Source organism: Montipora capricornis, chromosome 9 (assembly GCF_036669925.1).
Source record: "Montipora capricornis isolate CH-2021 chromosome 9, ASM3666992v2, whole genome shotgun sequence".
Taxonomy (NCBI): Eukaryota; Metazoa; Cnidaria; class Anthozoa; order Scleractinia; family Acroporidae; genus Montipora; species Montipora capricornis.
Window position 1 is genome coordinate 32,561,159 of NC_090891.1, and position 20,000 is coordinate 32,581,158.

Here is a 20,000-nt window from a genome sequence, read left to right on the forward strand (position 1 = left end):
AGGACGTAACACCTGACTGCCAGTAATTTCCGAAGAAAAAATGAACAATTCGTTCAGTTACAGGAGATGCATTTTAGAACAACGATTTATTTTTCCTTTCTGATGAAATGCGGGATTGTCATGTGCCCTTGACTCGCCTGGCGTGACATTGGCGGTGAAGAATTATCAAGCGTTGCTAGATTTCCTCCCAACGCCGTCATTATAAAGCCTTATTGTCGTTTCTAAATCGAACTTAATTTTTTTGATATACGTAATATTTCTTTCAGGGATAGAGGGTTTTTTGGTCCCGTTCTTTTCAATGGCTTATTTACTGCTTTGGGCGTGATTTATTCCTGATTTCCTTTGCATTTATTTGTTATATTTTTGCGCCTTTTTAAACGGCCCAGGGATTGCTGTGAGAACTAAAATGAAAAGGGTCTTAGTTTTCCAGGTCTTCGTTTTCCGGGTCTTAATTTTCCAGGTCTTAGTTTTCCGGGTCTTAGGTCTTAGGTCTTAGTTTTCCGGACACCCAGCTACAAACAGATGTGATATGGCTACACTTATCACCCAAAATTTCCCATGAGTTTCCCCGGTAATCGCTGACTGTTGTTTGTTTACTTGGTGTGCTGGACTATTGCAGATTTCTTTGGCACAGAATGTACAGCTAGTCTGAACTTTAGCACTTAAATTAGAATTAGACTGAAGTTGTTTGGATTCTTTTTCTGCCAATTCGTCTACTTGAGCAACCTTTAAAGCTTGCATGTTCGAAAGTACGGTCCTCAGAAAGGAGTTTCTTCTTTGTAGCTTGACTTTTCACACCCCCCACGAATTGATCTTTCAATGCTCCTGATATGTACCAAAATTACAGTTCACTGCTAAACGTTTTAACTTGTTAGCATATTCAGAAACTGTTTCATTTTCACTCTGAAGTGTATGATGGAAACGGTAGGATATTCTGCAACTTCAAGTACGTTGGGTTTGTAATAGCCTTTCAAAATTTCTGTAACCTGATCGTATGTCTTCTCAGCGGGTAAATATGGTAAACAAAGATCTTTAAGAGTGCTATACGTTTGCTTACCGATCAGGGAAATTTGCACAGCAACTTTTCTCTTATCTGCCTCTAGTTTGGCGGCATCGGAAGCGTCTGCTGCAACAATATTATTTGCCACGAAGAAGGAGTTTAAGCGTTCAGTGTAATCTGTAAAACCGACGCCATCGAACGGCTCCAGAATACCGAATTGAGGTTGTAATTGTGACATCGTAGTAAATCACGTTCGTAATCCTCGTCGCCAGTTTGTGGTGTAGGGGTATCAAAAATAGAAGAATAGTCCAGTCTTAAAACTCGACATTTAATGACATCAGCCAATATGGCGGAGTGCCAGCACAGACTGAGCACATGGTCTCAATTTACCCATGATTCTTTGGGGCTCGCAAAATAATAATGGCGCCGGCCTCTGGCAACTTCCGAGAAGAGTAGCAAACCAACACAAACTCAACCCATTTATGGCGTCGGGTCCGGGAATCGAACCTGGGCCACAGTACATTCGTGGGTGCTTCTCAATGAACAAATGCAGAAACCTCTTCAGTACTCCAGTCATTCTGAGAAATGACCTGAAACTTTCTCCTCGACAGTTATTTAAAATTAACCCCAAGAACAACATACTTAAAGTCCCAGAAGATGCAAGCTGCTGAGACATGAAAACGAGGCTGATCACCAGGAGTTCTTTTATTATTATTGTTTATCTTCAGAAATACACTGAAATTGTCAAAAATCGATTGATTCTACTGAAAACTTGTGTACAAACATTTACCTGATGCAAAACAAGATAAAAATAGCTCGAAACAACGGTTGATCGTATTCGCATTCTAGTCGTTATTCGGCCTTGCCAGTAGGACCGTCCACATAATAGAATTTCTAAAATATGACCGTAATCTGAAATATCCATTGTGCGTAACATCTGGTTCACAAACGTGGTAATCGAGAAATTGATATTTTGGTTTCTAAAGTCTGACATTTTTCTCAAGGTTTCACTGTTTCAATGTACCCATCTAATCTTCTCCAACTTCATCGTCATTATCATATTGGTCCGAACAATTCTTCCGATTCTATACACGTCTTTTGGAGTTTTGCTTTGCCTCTATCCCAGCTATCCAGACGGATGTAGAGGCACAACAGGACAAGTAAGTCCGTGTCTTTGCCGACAAACACAGTGTTTTTTTCCTGGGCAGATTCCACGGCTGTCTTCACAATACATCGCCGTCACCTTTGGCTTGATATTTTGGACAATTGTTTCGCTGGAGACACCGGCTCAGCATATTTATGAACCGTTGCTTGTTTCTGGTATTGGAATGGAAGAACTCCTTTTTGAGAGTGACTTTCATGCTCTCTGAGAAAGTTACAGTCGCGTCAGCTTTCCCTCCCGTTCTCCTCTGTTGCGTCATGGTTTTTGTAAACGTCTCGTCATAACCAGCAAATACAACGTTATGTGTTTCTAGTAGAGGCACAGACAAAGGGCGCATTATCAGTCTAAACGTTGTGCGTCTTAGACGACGTACGGAAGATTATTCGTCCACACGGATATTGCGTCTTGTGCCCGTCTTTATGCTAGAGACGTACAACCAGACGAGCAACAAATGTTTGCCCAGGTTTGTCCAGACAGATAATGGGTGCTTACCATTTAGCCAAACAATCTGGAAATTTTGCTTTCGAGGTCAAATGGAAAGACACTTTTCCGAAAAATCTTTTCGGGAATTGTGGACAACCTCCAGGTAGTCCACTTTTTCCTTTCGGAACGGAATTCGGGAAATTCCCTTACCTTACCATTTGCGACGGTTGTTCCGTTTCCAGGCCCTTTCTTGTGATTTTCGGGATGGAATGCCAGGTAGTAAATGGTAAGCGCCATTCTCATCCGGTTGGTCAATAAATTCGGAAAATCGCTCACCATTATGCAATGGTTATTCCATCCGGATTTTTTGGCAAAATGATAAGTACCCAACGCGTCTTATGTAATTTGTCCGGTCTTTACGCTAAACGAATAACAAGAGAGAAGCATAATTCGCCCGGACGTCTATAAAAATGGCCATTGCAATACTCATATTGTTAATGACGGTGTCCAGGTCTTCATCAGTCATTGTGCTGTTGACTGATCTCGAGCTCAGACTGAATTTGTTTAAACGCCTTTCAACTGTCCATACAAAGACTTACAACAAGAACATCAGCTATAGCAGGATTACTAAACCAGTGTTTGACAAGGAATTGTCTTCGTTTTTTCTGAATATTTAACTTTCAGGTCAGCCCTGTAAAGGGAGCCCAGTCGTTTCGATACAGGTTGTTTCGATACATAGCGAAGTCGTTTCGATACAAACATTAAGTCAATTCGATACAACAGTAGTAAACGCCGAATTTTTATTCTTGAAGTTTATTTCAAACATCGAGTAGATCCGATGCAACAACAAGTTGATCAGCAAACCTTCATTCTTCGATTTTCATTGAGAATTAGGATTAGAAGGGTTGTATTCCACTCATAATTCATTCAACAGACAGCAAGCGCAAATCCTTTGCTATAAAATTAACATGTGATCACCAAAAGGCGCCAGTCTTTTTGCAAGACCAGTGTTGGCAAACTACAGAAGCCCCTGTTTTTTTCCAAGTAGTATTTAGCGTAACTTATTCGGCATTTTTAATTTCCAGCATGGACAAGTAACAAATACCAATTTGAAGTTTATTTAAGTGTTGATAAGTAGTTTGCGCTCATTGAAAGGAAAGTTTTGTCAGCCTTGTTTCCACGCTGCCGTAAAAATTAGCTTTGTAGCTTGTCAAAACCCGCGTTTTTCAGCAAGTTTCCGTGAGGGGCTTTTCTTGGACTTTTGATATGTTACTAAGGACATATTTATGAGTCTAAAACCGTTAAAACATCTTCTGTTGCAGTTAGTTGCAGGTTGACGGGTTTTTTCTCGTAAAATGACAGGGCTACAAGTGCCAAACAGATCCTTTGTAAACTAGAGGGTATAATTTCCTAGGTTACTTTGCTTATCTTCAAAAAATAGCCAAGCCCATGGGGCTTGGCTGAAATATCCCAAAATATCCCAAATGGATGGAATATTGTTCGCATCCCAGCAAACAGAGCTCACCCAAAACAACGTCTTGCGTTCACACATGGAGCATGAAGAAATACTTAACTTAAGTGTTAGAGAAACTGAAGTGGCCATCCCTTGAAGGTAGACGGACTGCTCATTTGATAAGCGATGTTTAAACGAACTGTCTACAGAAATGAACTCCTATCTTCCGTAACTCAAGACAAAGAATGGCAATTCCATGATATCATCACCCTACAACCTCATTCAAAGTGCAACCAGCGTGTAAACAGGTTTTTTTTTCATGGAATTTAAAATATTAGAACGAACTACTGGGGAATATTGTGAATGTTGAGAACAATGATATCTTTAAGTCTGCATGCTGTTAGTAACTTTCTATTGAGAATTTTATTTTTAACCTACTTTTACAGGAAACAAGATCTTTGTCAATTTGAATGCATATTGTATCTACTTTTTTATGGATTACTTGAAACCAATTATTCATTATTACATACTGATGTAATGCTAATTTTTTGCTTGAACAGTCAATAAACTAGAAGTCTAGAGCAAGGGACATGTTACATATCAGATTTATTATATGACGAGCTCCGTGAGCGGGCAAGATGAACCAAATCGCGCGCTGTGATTGGCTACCCGAGTTCGCAAGATTTTTAAAAAAATAATAATTATTTACAAACAACAAATTAAATACATTAAAAAAACAAAAGAAAGAAAAAAAACTACAAAAAAACCTTCTCTTTTCCTTTTTTACCCTGGGCAAAAGGACACAGCCGAAACCAAACAAAACAAAACAAAAAAAGAGGTGCAGAGAAGAAATTTATATTTAATTAAGTTTTGGAGACTCAGGTCAAAAGGCTTATATAAGGCAACAAGGGTTCCCATTTATTTTTGACAGTGAGGTGTTGTTTTCTATTTGCCGATGATAAATGTGTTTCAAATAAAGCAAAAAGTTGTTTAAATTTAAGCCAGATATAGTGCTTGGCAATTAAGCAACAAAAATTAATTTTGAGTTTGTGTTTAGATCTATCTGGCCTCAGACCCAAAGCCGTATTTATGTGTAAGTTATTATTTTCAGTTATGCTGGCAAGATGGAGCTGCCTTGCCCGCTCGAGATTTCTCGCTTGCTTCCGCAAGATTGAAGATCATTTTTTGATTTTTAAGTCATATAATAAATCCTTTATTGACCAAGCTTGTTCGGTCAAGATGGCTGGATATTGGCGTCGTTCTTTTTTGCGTGTTTATGGACCTCGACCATAAACACGCAAAAAAAGAACTTGGCTAATATCCAGCCATCTTGACCTCACGCTTGGTCAATAACCCATATATATAGGCCATACAATACAAACCGTTCAACTTCAAGTATATGAATATGAAGCTACTATCGTGGATTCATACTCATCGATAGTTCAGTCCCTAACTTCAAAGTCTGTCTTTTATAAGTGTGTCTTTTATACCAAGTAATCTGTACTTTACACTCCATCCATAGTCCACCATCGTTAGTCCAATCCATGTTACTCTAGCTGGCACATTGTCCTGGATCAGCACCTTTCGCACCGTCGTTTCGTGCCATTGTATGCTTGAAGAGGAAAAAGAATGCCGGTGAGTAATTGTTCAGAATGAAAAACGTTATCTATCAAAAGTCTTCGTGAACAAGGAGTCCTGAAATCCCAAGCCAATCCTATCGTTCCACGAGCCGGTTCCAGTCCTTCCCATGTTCTTGCGCTCGCAGTACTTTTTTAGCTTTTTGTTTGCAGCATGAATTTTTCTGGGAGTGTGTGGTTTTACTTTGTTTGAAGTGTGCGAGGAAATTTTTGTTTGCAGTTTGTAAGGATACTTCGTTTGCAGAGTGCGAGGATTTTTTTTGTTGTGTGCGATGACACTTTATATTCAGTGTGGGAATTTATTTTGTTTGCAGTGTGCCGGATTTATTTTGTTTTTAGAGTGGGATTATATTTTAACATTGTTTGCAGGGAATTTTATTGTGCGAGATGAGCAACGCTTTGTAATATGTGGTTGAATTAATGGCGAAAGGTGTGGCCCTAATGGGCCACCGTATTGGTTCAATATATATCCACATTGTGACAGATCACTTTGCTCTAACTCATAACAAAGTTGACCTGAATTTTAGCAGAGGGCATTATGACCAATCTCCGAAAAAAAGAAACGAACAACTTCAGACGAGACCGTCATATCAATTGAACCTTATCCCTCAACCGCTCCACCTTGAAGAGAGACCGGAATTTTTAATGGAATTTTGGAGGATTTGAACCGGTGAACTGTTGCATTTCTATCATTTTTTTTCCAAATTAGTGACAACCGACTTAAAATCGCAGAGCAGGTAATGAAAAGGTGGGAAATTTGCCGCGATCGAGCCAGGAGTTTGAAGACACCCTGCACGCAATGAAGCACATACTCTTGAAGTCTTGCAGACTTAAAAACAAGGAATCAATTTTATGTTTTGAAAAAAAAAAGGACTGGAAAGTACACTTGATCGTTACTCTCATCTATCTCAGTAAATCTCAAAAACTGCTCTCTTGTGACAGAATGATAAGATACTAGTATACTCTTTGAGTGGAATTGCATGCTGTCTTTTGTTGTTCTGTGTTTTGGAGAAAAAAACAAGAAACAATGGCGATGAGGAAAAACAAGAACTTTGAAATGCACATTTAGCCAAGTCCCTACATCTTCCCGGGGTCCCCCCCCCCCCCCCCACCCCCTGTTGGGTAGCCGGTGACAAGTGCACAAATATATATCTTTATAATTAAAGCAATGTAGATAAATAATCCGAATAACATGATTTTGAGTAATAGTTGAATAATGCTAATTCTAGTCTGAAAAGAAATTAAACAGTATATGAAAAAATATTCTGTTTTTAATCCTTAAGTTAAATTGGCCCTATGTGGACTTACAATGCGCTCTTTTATAAAAAGAACATTTATTATTGATAAGTGACCATCGATCTTTCGAGTGATATACAATGATCTGCTCTAAGACGACTACCACCTGAATAATTCGTCTACATATACATTCGGCCAAGCGAAATTGGCTTCATAATTCGTGTAAAATTATCTGGAAGAAGAGCTCGTCTCTTTTATGCCGTATTAGTACTGCTTTGCAACACAAGCACGTCAACTGTAAAATTTATGCAAAATATTCTATTTTTGATCCTTCTCAATCTACTAGGTTAAATTGGCCCTATGTGGACTTACAATGCGGTCTTTTATAAAAAGAACATTTATCTTTGATAAGTGACAATCGATCTTTCGAATGATATCCAATGATCTACTCTAAGACAACTACCACCTGAACAATTCGTCTAAATATATATTCGGCCAAGCGAAAATGGCTTCATAATTCGTGTAAACATAAAAAATGAGTTACCTGGAAGAAGAACTCGTCTCTTTTATGCCGTGTTAAATACTGCGGTGCTACACAAGCACGTAAACTGTAAAATTTATGCAAAACGATTTCATTGATTTAAAAAAGTGTAAAAGAAAACACTTCGCTTTGAAATCTCTTTCGCACCCATCTTTGAGTCATCCCAAACAGTTGTTTGTTTCCTTACATATCTCACTCTCAATGTTCAAACCAGCAATCCAAAACCGAAGAGTTCTAGTCAAAAGAATATGTGGGAACAGAACGAATGCCTAAGCGCCGTGATGATATTTTTGAACTGCGCCTATGCTGCAGTCGGTCACGCCAAAACGCAGACTGCAGACTGTGCAGACCGTGCAGACCAGGGGTAAAATATGGTGTTACCCACACTATTATTGAGAGCTAACCGTAAACAGGCTAACCTGAATATTATTTAGGCCTAATCAGGCTTACCGAATGTTATTTAGGGCTAGTTCAGGCTAACCGAATTTTCATTTCACAGACGGTCTGCTCAGTCTGCAGTCTGCGTTTTTCAGTGTCCATGCTGCAGTGGTTATGGTTACCACAGCCTCCAATACATACGTTCTTAGGGCTCCGTCACGCATTCCTCCTCCCACTAACCTCGACGTTCGTGGGAGAGGAATGCGTGAAGAAGCCCTAAGGAGGTTAATCCCTAAGCACCGTGACTGAGTAAACAATGTAGTCCTCGAAATAACCACGCAGTATAACAAAACTAATAACAGATTTCAAATAATTTTCATCGGAAAAGGACCCGGCAAATATGAGGGATTCGTTCTCTTACATCATATTTTCTTGTGGTAATAAATTGGCTTAAACTCTACACTGTTTAGAGTCTTTCACACTGTTTTGCAATTGAATTTTCATTGCACGGAGAGTGCTTTCAAGCAAATCAACGAAAATGGCCTCCTGTTGCTTTGTCTTCGGTTGAGTCACAATGCGAAGCAGCTGAAACAGAGTGTCCAAAAGGACAGATTTTAATAAACCTTCATTAGTACTTGCTGGCTCACCAAACCACGTCTCGAACGTCGGAGATGGTGGAGGGGTCAGGAACAAGTCATCGGAATCCACCGTGACACTGGGATTCTGACTGGGTTCTTGAAAGCCCGCTACCGCTCCCGAGGTGATTCTTGACTTCGGACTGGAACCTTTCCTTGCGGAACGTGTTTTAATGGAGGAACTCAAACGACGAGTTGGTATTGGGAGGTCGTATTTGTGTTTTGGAGACACACTTGACATTGACGCCCCAGATAGTTTGCTGTCAACAATTTCGATAACTTCACGGGAGTGGTCAATTTTGGCAATTTTTTCTGTGGGGACTGGGCGGCGATCTTTGAGTGCTGAAACAGATTCTTTGTTAGTGTAGATGAAACGTTGGAGCTTTCTCTTCGTTCCTGGTTGACAAAGACTGATTGGTGAACTTTTTCCTGTTTTAGAGGAATCAATTGATTTTCTGTCCTCACAGTTAGGCAAGTGTCGCTGCGTTGGTCTTTGTGAAGAAGGCTTCAAACTTTTAGAGGCATCTTCTGTTATCGTTAGGGGCCCACACTCACCCGTCCACTCGGGTGGAAACGTTTTACCGATAGAAACGGATGACAATTGAACAGTGGTCGCGTCAAAACACGAAGGCTGCACTTTCCCCGAAGATCCCTCTTCACTATCCTTCCTGTGGTCCCCTGATAACGATGGTCCATTTCTTTCTGCAAGCCTCGGCGTGTGACAAGAATCATCCACGGTTTTTCTAGACATGTCGACGGCCGTACCATTGTCTTCAGCTTTTTTTGTACCAAGTTGGTTCTCTTTCAGCCCATGCAAGCTGGTATCTGCAGGACTTGTCGCCACCAATTCATCGATGAGTTTCTGCTCCTCAGAGGCAACCTTGGCTTCCCAACAGAAAGGTATTCGGCAGTAGTAATCCCTACAGGATTCCGAGTGATTGGCCGCCAGAGATTTCATTCCTAGGCAAATGGTGCACTGTCCTGTCTTCTCACAGTTCGGTATATGCCTCAAGATCAGTTTCAGGTTAACACAGAGGGGGTGTAGGCAGTTTGGATCTACGCAGTTTAATGCATGTGGAAGATAACTCTGAAGTTCTTCTTGCCACGCTTGCGGCTCTGCCAGCGATGCCATTGGGTCTTTCAGATGAGGAGTAACGGAATTTTATTTAGCTGTGAAAACATATGAAATATGTTAAACTCGCATATTCTTCAAAAACAGTGGTAGAGAATTAAAATCGCGTTTCCGTGAAACGGCAAATGGTACGCTGATGATTGTTGCAAAAGCGTGAACATCGCTTACAATATCCTAACTTGTCTTTTTGTCTTGAGACTGAAGCTGTAGCAGGCAAGAAACAAGGTAACATTAAACAAGCTCTCTCCGTTTTTCGCAAAACGCAAATTTTAGTCCAACATCAGTTGCCGTTTGCCTTCTGAAACGCGATGCAAATTTTCTCTATTATAATAATCCATTCCACCCTGCTAGCAGAGGCTTTCTTTTACTTGCTAGATTTTGGCGTTCTCGAGAAAGACTGTGCATGAATCGAGTAAGATCTTATCATGTATGTTATCAGGATACAGTCTTGAACCCAAGCCTAATAGGCCAGATCTCGCCGCCATCTTGGTTTTTCACGGTACAGGGGCTCATTTATAACCATCGGTTGTTGTCACTAAACCGATGCTCGCACTGGAAAAACCAGTTTGACGAGAGAAAACAAGATTGACTAGTCCAGAGGTTTGGGCTGCCTCGGCTTCGAAGTAAAGAAAAAGATAAAAGGAGGCTCTGCTCGCAGGGTGCATCCAGCCATGCGTTTGCTTTTATTCTCATTTTAGTTGAAATAGTAAAAAGTGTTTACTCCCACGTTGCAGACCATTGATTTTTTGCAATGACTGCAAAATTCTCGCGCGCTCATTGGCTAATTTTTATTGTCAATAAGCGGACAGACACATAAATTTATAATTTATGCGATATTGACGCGATTTTGCTCGCGTCAATTGAAGTGTAACGCATTTTTGTCTCGCGTTCTTCTCGTGTTTTGACTTAATATTGACCCCTCTGCCTTTTTGTCATTGTAAAAAACAAATCGATGTCTGGGTATCGCCTCGTGGATCCACAACTACTTTGACAATGTTATGACGAAATTCATGATCAAAAACAGGAGAGACTCATGAAAAATTGACATCAATTTGTTAAATTTACTCGAAATCAACCGGGATCTGAAAAGTATGTCTTAAGATGAGAGAAAAGTGAATGCTTGATGATTTTCCAGTTAAAGAACTTGCTAGTAGATGCCCAGAAAAGTAACTGAAATGCTAAAGAATCTTAGAAACGAGACAGGTTTGAGAAAAGAGATTAAGGGTGCTTTCCATTATGCCAAAGATTCCGGAAATTTCAGTCGGAAATCAAGTGGAAAGGTCCGTTTCGGTTTCTTCCGACCGGAATATTCGGGATCACCTCTTGAGGTGGTCCACTTATTTCGGTTGGAATATTCCGACCGAAATTCGCCGTTCCATTTTTGACAAACCGGTTCTTTGCCCTAAGTAGGGAATTCGGAAAAGGAATAAAAAGTGGCAAGAGCCATTCCTACTGGTTGGCCCGGTTTAATCGGAAAATGTCGTTCCATTTTCCTTCGGTATTCCCACTTATCTCTGACCGGTCGGTTTGGCATAATGGAATTTGCTTGTTCATCGTTTCCACCCCTTTTTTCCGTTCACGTGAACTTTGTCTCGGGGAATCCCCGCGAAACATTGTGACTATCTCAAAAATTCAGTCTTGGCGCTCCCAGCCTTTTCGGTAAAAGTCTGTTTCAAAGCCGCTTGCCTTATGGTCATTAATTTCGAATCAATGATCTTAAAGATCCGTTTTCTACACGGAACGTTTTATTATGAAAGGGTTAAATTATTATGTGAACTCAATTGTTCAAGACGCTTGCCAGCCATCCACCCGAATGTTAAATAGCAACATAAGAGTTTACAATCGCGTCCACAGCAAACGGCAGACGCGAGGTTAAAATGTTCATATTGCTAAAAATCTAAGCAATTGCTTGATATTAGATATATAATTTCCCTTGCCTGTTTCCTGTTACAATGATAGAATTTTCATGCTTCCATCAAAGTTTGCCATTTACCGTTAACTCAAACGCGATGCTAAAATCTCTCTTTTAATTTGTTGAGAATAGTCTCAACTTCTAAGAAGTTTCCCCTTGTTTTTGAATGGAAATCAAACCATATTTTTAGATATAACTACGTCAAATTAAACGATGATTTGATGCAATTGTTTACAACTCAAGGCAAAAATGACAATTCAAGTTTTTTGACGCAGAGATATTAAGTAATGGTCCGGCTAAGAAGCAGGCAGCCCAGCGGCAAAAGTACTTAGAAGCTGCTGCTCCAATCGAGGCATCTGATTGGCTAATATCGGAAAATGTCGAAAAAAGATGAGAAAAAAATGAAAAAAAAGCCTTTTTTGGATTTCTTCTTCTCCATGCCCTTGATCTCTGTCTCCCGGCCAAATTTGGGCATTGTTCTATGCGCCATTCGCCAATCGGCAAATGGCGCATAGAATCTTGACGATATTTACAAACATAGTTCTTGAAGGCATAATGATTTGTTCTACGAAACAGAATCTAATTTTTTAGACAGCAAGTCGATTACATTTTTCATTGAAATTCAAATTTCGCGCTTTTAGCTGCTTACACCAATGGGAACAGCCGAACTTAATTTGATTAAAAATGTTGGCACATTTTAACTAACCGACGCTATTGCCGCGGGCTATTGTTTTTCTGCCTGCTTCTTAGCCGGACCATTACTTAAGATATCGTTAACAGTGCTGTTTGTTTTTAATCGTGTTGAATCTGCAAACTTAATAAGTCGAAGATAGTTGAGCCAGTTTTTCTGCAACAATTGCGTTGAACATTGAACAAATTTTATCATATATATATGTGGTAGTTATGTGCTAATTAATACGCTGACGAACTTGAAAACGCCTGAATTACCAGCATTTAAGTAATTATGTAACGTAGTTTGCAGACTAATAAAACAGCGTTGAACAGCTCTCTCACTTACCAACTCAGTAGTTGTCTCCGACTGTGGCGATCGAACTTGTGATAAGGAGCAGTATGAGAGCATAATGAAGGACACTGGCTTTGTTATTCATATTTGAATTGCATATTATCATTCTTATTTGTGGGCGTGATTAAGATGCGCCAGGGAGCGGTTTAGCCTCTTTTGTCAGAAACTATTTGCTATTAGTCGGTATAGTTATCGTCTTTACTGCGGGGGAAGTGGTATGTTTTTCTCAAAGATATATTGACGGATTAAGATCATCCAACTAAATTTAAAAAGAAAAGCTTCATTTCGCGTTCATTCTTATGTTGCGTGACGGATTGTGTTACTTTCTCAAAAATGATTTACAGCACATGGCATTTCCGGTCCTGCCACGCCGTCAGAAAGACCGGAACACTTTATCTCAGGGGGAAACAAGTGATATTTTGTTATTTCAGTGTTATGAAAACCAAAGAAAACAAGAGGTGCAAAGACGTACATTTACTCATCATATTACTTTTTTCTCGCACGGTTTCTTCACCCGAGATTATTGCCTTTAAATCACCAATGACAACCGCCGGAGTGTTCGCTTAATGGCGTTCGCGTGACTTTTTAGTTCCAACTTCCCCTAAGTACATTGCCCGGAGCAAAAATTGACAGAAGAAAACGGGAAATTTCCCCGTGCATAAAACATTAGCCTCCAAAAGGGAAAAATTTGAAATATTACAATTATTTTTATAAAAGCATGCACGATCTTCAAACATCGTAGTAACGAAAATACATCCACTTCTACATTTGCTGAATTCGGAAATTTTTGTTTACGTGGCCTAGTACACCGTAAAAAGGAAAAAGCATCAGTTAAGATATCACGCGGGATGGAACTGCCACCGGAGTGGGAGTGAGTGAGTAGGCGATCGTTTCACGTTGTAAATACTGGTCGTGGTCCCAATAGCACTTGACAGCGTCGTTACAACGCTGTTTTGTATGTCGTTATAGTCTCCGCCAAAATTCGACATCGGAATTTGACATCCAAGTTTCAAATTTGAGTCTTGATTTTCATATTCGACATTTGAAGTTTTGAATTTGACATCGAATGTTTGAATTTGACATCCAAGTTCTGAATTTGACATCGAAGTTTCCAATTTGACATTGGAGTGGAAAATTCTGCATTTCACATTCGACTTTCAAGTTTGAAGAATTGAACTTCATGCATGAATGACTTGACCTTGAATTTCGTAACCTTGGTAACAGTAACCACTGATGTAGTGTAACTGAGGGTTCGCAAGGCTCGGAAAGTGGTACAGGAAACATTAAGGCCCGTTTACACGGTATGATTTGTCGGCCGGTTTTGTCGGGCCGATAATCGTACCGTGTAAATTATGAAAAACTGCCAATTTTTTCCTCAAAAGATCTTCCCGTTGTCCTTTTAGTATCCGCTATTTTGAACGCGCTTATTACCCACTCGCATACCCTTTGATTTCTCTCGAAGTTTAGGCCCGACTTCAAAAAATCTGTTGCATTGCAACATTTTTTTTAATCGGACCGTTTTTCATTTCCATGAATCGGTCTTTTATCGGCTGTCAATTGAATTGATTCAATGTTTTTGCAGAGATACTCAGCGATATTTTGCCGAACTTGGACGGCATATTTTAGGCTAGACCAAACACTACTCCTATAGGCAAATTAATAAGTCGGATGTGCTCACACTCTTTTCAGAAGTCGTAAGGCATAGTCTCTTAGATTTTAGAGAAAATCAACCTTGACGCAGCAATTGCTTTAGGCCTCAGGCCGAATCTTTTTCACAAACAAATATACCTTTACTTCCTACTTGACAGATATTTTATATGGATCTGTAAGACACGAGGTAAAGCTCCTAAGCCTGAAAATTTCCTTTGTTTTTCGACATTCTTCATTTAGGTCGTTCTCCTATGTCACGCACCATCATCAACTAGAAAGCAGTGTAATCTTCTTATTATTTCCTCTTTTTTTTCTCGTATTGGTACGTATGGCCTGTCTTTTTGTTTTTATATGTGTACATAATCATGTATTGTTTTGTTTGTTTGTTTTTTTTTTTTTTTCTTTCCTTTAAATGTATTTAATTAAAGATGTTTTCGTTGTACAAGTAGCGTTAGTGATGTAAGAGCCATGGCTGTATCAATTAACTTAATTGTAAGCAACGTTTCTACTGTAATGTCATTTATTAATTGCATTGTCTTGTAATAAAGGTTTGAAATTAAAAAAAAAAAAAAGCTTAACAACAGTGTAACAACGGTGTCACATAACCTGCGGTTCCACTAGTAGTTGTTAACAGCGGTTTCAAATTGATAGCTGTCAACTTCTCGAATATTAACTTGCACTTTCTCAGAGTAAAAGCAATAGCAAGATGCCTGATTATTGCCTTCTTGCCGGATCGTTTTTTATTATAATTTTAATGCTTATCAATAGAAGGATCAACCTGCATGGTCATATGGCCTTGAGGCAATTTCTACATCGCCAAAGGGTGTTTCTGGCACTTATGCTGATGCTGGGTTTACCCTCGGCCACAACATTGGCTAGAGGATATGCTCAACAACAGAGCTCTTAACAGCCTTTGGAAAAGCGACGAAAATTATAATTTTACGGTGACCTTTCAGATGAAACTAAATTGCTTTGGCTCTAAAGTTTCTTATCGCAAAAGGGACTTCTTGTTCAGGAAGTCGCGATTGGTCCATCACCAGTGGATTTAGATAGAGACCCGATATATCGTACTTTTAGACTTGTAAACCTATGGGGCGCCAAATGTATTTTTATTATTTAGAGTGGTTATTTGTATATAACCAAAACAAGTATGGTTATATGTAAATAACCACATTGCAGTTTGGTTATTTCTAAATAACCAAAAGGAGACATTGATTATTTAACAAGTAACCAAGAAATGAGTGTGGTTATTTGCTAAATAACCAAACCTGAAAATTGGTTATTTGCTAAATAACCAAACTGAAAATTGGTTATTTGCTAAATAACCAAACTGAAAATTGGTTATTTGCTAAATAACCAAAACTGCAAAGTGGTTATTTGCGAAATAACCAAAATCGAAAAAATGGTTATTTGGTTATTTTTTAGAGATAACCAAAACTTGATTTTTTTTTTCCAGTGACTGCAAATTGCAAATTGGTTATTTAGCACAAAATGGCTAGTACTTAAACATGGAATGCCGGAATGATGGAATGCCGGAATGATGGAATGCCGGAACGGCGGAATACTTAAACACGGAACGGCGGAATACTTAAACACGGAACGGTGGAATACTTAAACAAGGAACGCCGGAATACTTAAACAAGGAACGCCGGAATACTTAAATATGGAACGCCGGAATACTTCAAAAAAGAACGCCAGAATACTTCAACACGGAACAGTTGTGAAAATTCTGACAATTGGAACACATGGTTCCCCCCCCCCCCCCCACAAGTGTTCGGGGCAAAAATTAAAGTACAAAACAATGGTGAAATATGAACCCTTTTATTGTCGTAGAAAAGGTTGCTGTTATTCATCGTGGTGAAGTACAATAAAGAACTTTACATTAAATGAGGTGAAACAAAATAAAGTATTCTCGTTTGTTGCACGATGTGGTCACTTGTGATGTAGATCGCGCCGTTTCGACTGCATACTGCTGGTCTTCATAAGGCGAAACCAATCACATCGGAGCATCCTGTTTAAAAGGTGACGCGTAACCATTCGACATCATCGCCTTATGAAGACTAGCAGTATGCAGTCGAAACGGCGCGATCCACATCACAAGTGACCACATCGTGAAACAAACGAGAATACTTTATTATTATTGTACTTCACCACGATGAATAACAGCAACCTTTTTTACGACAATAAAAGGGTTCATATTTCACCATTGTTTTGTACTTTAATTTTTTGCCCCGAACACTTGTGGGGGGGGAAGGGGGGGAAACCATGTGTTCCAACTGTCAGAATTTTCACAACTGTTCCGTGTTTAAGTATTTTGGCGTTCTTTTTTTAAGTATTCCGGCGTTGCGTGTTTAAGTATTCCGGCGTTCCGTGTTTAAGTATTCCGGCGTTCCGTGTTTAAGTATTCCGCCGTTCCGGCATTCCATCATTCCGGCATTCTGTGTTTAAGTACTAGCCATTTTGTGCTAAATAACCGATTTGCAATTTGTAGTCACTGGAAAAAAAAATCAAGTTTTGGTTATCTCTAAAAAATAACCAAATAACCATTTTTTCGATTTTGGTTATTTAGCAAATAACCAATTTTTAGTTTGGTTATTTAGCAAATAACCAATTTTCAGTTTGGTTATTTAGCAAATAACCAATTTTCAGGTTTGGTTATTTAGCAAATAACCACACTCATTTCTTGGTTACTTGTTAAATAACCAATGTCTCCTTTTGGTTATTTAGAAATAACCAAACTGCAATGTGGTTATTTACATATAACCATACTTGTTTTGGTTATATACAAATAACCACTCTAAATGATAAAAATACATTTGGCGCCCCATAGTAAACAGCGTACGTTGTTAAAATCCTTTAATTAAACCGCGTAACCTGAGCAACAGACACAGACACTGGCAGTGAAAAAATAGCCGGTCACACTTGAAATAGTGTGACACCGTTGTAACAACGATGTCGAATGTGCTACTGGGACCTCAGCCACTATCACTAATGTTTATCTTCAGTCGTTTTCTAACAAAACTTGTTGGTTGTGGAAGTAAAAGTAGGGAAGTATCGCCTATCGGATCGTGTTTCCCCCCCCCCCCCCCCCTTCCCCCACCCTCTACACTTCTTTCATGCTCTAACCGCTTCTTGCGTGCTTTACAACAGAACAGAGCACAGTCAAGGCTTCTTTATTTGTTAAATATATATGTATGTACAGAGTAACAAATTGTTTCAAGAGACTACTCAGATCTTGAGTACATATGGAGTTTAATACAAATCTGTTTCGTAGGCTAACATAAAGTTAGCCCACTCATCAGTTAGTTTCCATATACGCTGAGGCCTACTAAAATACACATCAGCATTTTGTTCGTGCAAGACGCAATAAACCGTTACAACGGACCGTTACAAAACATCGTAAAAAAACCGTTACAATCAAAACAAAAGACGAAAGGAAGCGTTTGCATAATAATAGAGTTAAATTCCCGGAGGATTTGGTCGGGGCACCAACATGGCCGCCTTCTCTTTGTTTAGGGGCACCAACATGGCGGTCGTGACGTCATGTGAAAACCGAAAATTCGAATGCGCTTCTAAAAATGCAAGATCTATGCACGTGCGTTAAGCATGTCAAAATTTTAAGAGTCACAGTCACACTGCAAAAGAGCAGTCCCCTTTGGGATAGTTTTAAGAATTAAACGCAATTGTTCTACTGACGACTTTCTACAAAACAGATGTAAGGAATACAGAGGATATTTGAAATCTCAAAATTATCCCGCGGAGCTTGTTGACAAACAGTTCGACAAAGCTCTCAGTATTTCAAGATCCCATCTTCTGATGAGCAAGCAGGTCAAGCCGGCTAAGAAATTTTTTCGTTTGGTGCTTGACTACAATCCAATTTTGCCAGATATCCAACTGATTACTATCAAAAAACACCTGCACCTATTGCAATCTTCACTAGAAATTAAGGAAATTTTTCCATCCAAGTCGATATTTCCCGTTTATTGTAGGGCCCAAAATCTTAAGGAGATGTTGGCACCATCAAAATTTCGGGTAACCGCTTGTAGAAACCAAAGCGAAGAAAACGGGGGCTGTTCAAAATGAAACAAGAAGTGTGATCTTTGTAAAAAAATTTTAATTCAAGCTTCAAAATTTCAAAGCTTAGCAACTATTCGTCAATATCCAATTCAGCAGAAACTATCTTGTTCATCACAAAATGTTATTAATTTAGTCACTTGTACCAAATGCAATTTACAATATGAAGGCTCCACCTCCACTGAGTTTAAAGTAAGATTCCGCAACCACAAGTCGAACATTCTCAAGAATAAAAGAACTTGTGAATTGGCCATCCATTTTAATAACTCTGAACATGCATATGAAATTTCTCAAATTTTATCATCATTGAACAAATTAGGTCCTTTATAAATTGCTTACATATTGATCAATCACTCACTTACTAGGGAGGCCTATTAGGCCGCGCAATTGTTTACCTCTTAACAAAATTAAAGGCGGGAATTTAAATCAAAACACCGCATAATTACTACAATTGAGTTTTTGTGATCTGTAATTTTTCCAATGTATTATCGTCTTAGATGAGATGATTTGTTTATTTCTAGGTTCAGGAGCTCTTTTCAGGGACTCTGTTATGTTTGTCGTGGGCTTTTCATGCAGGGGCTTTTGGAAAAGAAATTATTACTGTAGTTTAATGGCCCTTTCTTGAGGATCCTGTTATGATTTTTACCTGGTTGCATTCATTCAGAGGCCCTCAATGGGGAGCTTGTTACTGCAGAGTAAACACTATTAATTAGGCTTTATATTTTTTCTAGATTTTGTCATATACATATATATAATATATAAATTGTAAAACTTGATTTTCGTAAAACAGTGCTCAATACATAGAAGTAGAGCGAAGTATATATGGAAGAAAAAAACAAATGAACTAAAAGTTCATCCCTACAAGCTTGTTTCGTGGTCGCCCACTCATCAGGGGGTTTAATGAGAATAAACTTTACCATCGCTTATATACAATATAGTTTATCTAATTTATGCAGCGCGAAATTGACAGTTTAGTTATTGCGTAGGAGGGCTTTGTTTCTGTGGCGGCAAGAAGACATATATATTAAATTAACTTAGTTTCGGGCTTCACAAGTTATTCACATCGCTTTTTGCGACAGTTCTTGTTGTATTCTGTGCTTAACAATAAATCATAACCGCATTCAAGACGCATTTAAGCTCAAAACATCCTAATAACATTCTCCCGCTCTCCTAAAATCCCGTATGTCCATCACGTGACCGACACTACAGTTCTGTTTCGTATAGTCGCCACACTCATCAGTCACCACACTCAGCAGGCAACTTAAGCGAATGACCGTTAACATCAAATGCTGGCGATGATAAACTGAAACACGCGCGCGCAGTTAGATGTGTTACATCATGTTCTTACAACTGTGCAGTATTACATTACCTTACTCTGGAGTGTTTAAGCACAAATCTGTTTCTGTGGCTGCATGAACTTGCCAATTCATTTCTCTTGTTCAGCGTGCACAAATCCTTTCTACATACAATGAAAAACGTCTCCTGAAGGCCGAGACCGCATTTCTTAGAAACGCTGTTGTAGAGTAGACATAGTAATAGTGTTGTAGAGTAGTAGGGACCTTCAGATTCTAGGACGAGAACGACTACGAGTACCCAATTTTCTCGTAGAAAAACATTGAGCGCGCGCAAACCAGCGTCATTTTGGCGGGAAAAAAGTGTTGCCGTCGTCATTTTAGTACGAGGTTTTGCAAAAATGTCGTCGTGTCAAAACAAGTCCACAACACGGTAGCAGTTTTGGCATTT

At 39.2% G+C, this 20,000-nt stretch overlaps 2 protein-coding genes across 5 annotated transcripts in view; one reads left to right on the forward strand and one right to left on the reverse strand.

Annotated features, from left to right (window-relative positions):
• Window positions 1-20,000, forward strand: part of LOC138014991 (uncharacterized) — a 68,480-nt gene that overhangs the window by 20,180 nt on the left and 28,300 nt on the right. Inside the window, exons 2-3 of the mRNA XM_068861883.1 lie at window positions 5,561-5,673; window positions 14,424-14,505. Of these exons, the coding sequence (XP_068717984.1) occupies window positions 5,648-5,673; window positions 14,424-14,505 (108 nt within the window). The 5' untranslated portion in view covers window positions 5,561-5,647. The remainder of the gene's footprint in view (window positions 1-5,560; window positions 5,674-14,423; window positions 14,506-20,000) is intronic.
• LOC138014990 (uncharacterized) lies at window positions 4,434-12,667 on the reverse strand. 4 transcript variants are annotated; one of them, XR_011125460.1, is made up of 4 exons: window positions 12,528-12,667; window positions 7,640-9,635; window positions 7,456-7,519; window positions 4,434-5,650 (listed from the first exon to the last, which is right to left on the reverse strand). XR_011125460.1 is itself a non-coding variant. In XM_068861882.1 (2 exons), the coding sequence occupies exon 2, from the start codon at window positions 9,595-9,597 to the stop codon at window positions 8,281-8,283; it is 1,317 nt and encodes a 438-aa protein (XP_068717983.1). In that variant the 5' UTR covers window positions 9,598-9,635; window positions 12,528-12,667; the 3' UTR covers window positions 6,789-8,280. The 4 variants fall into 4 exon arrangements, 1 of the variants encoding a protein (XP_068717983.1); XR_011125459.1 differs by having other exon boundaries at window positions 7,600-9,635; XR_011125458.1 differs by having other exon boundaries at window positions 7,456-9,635.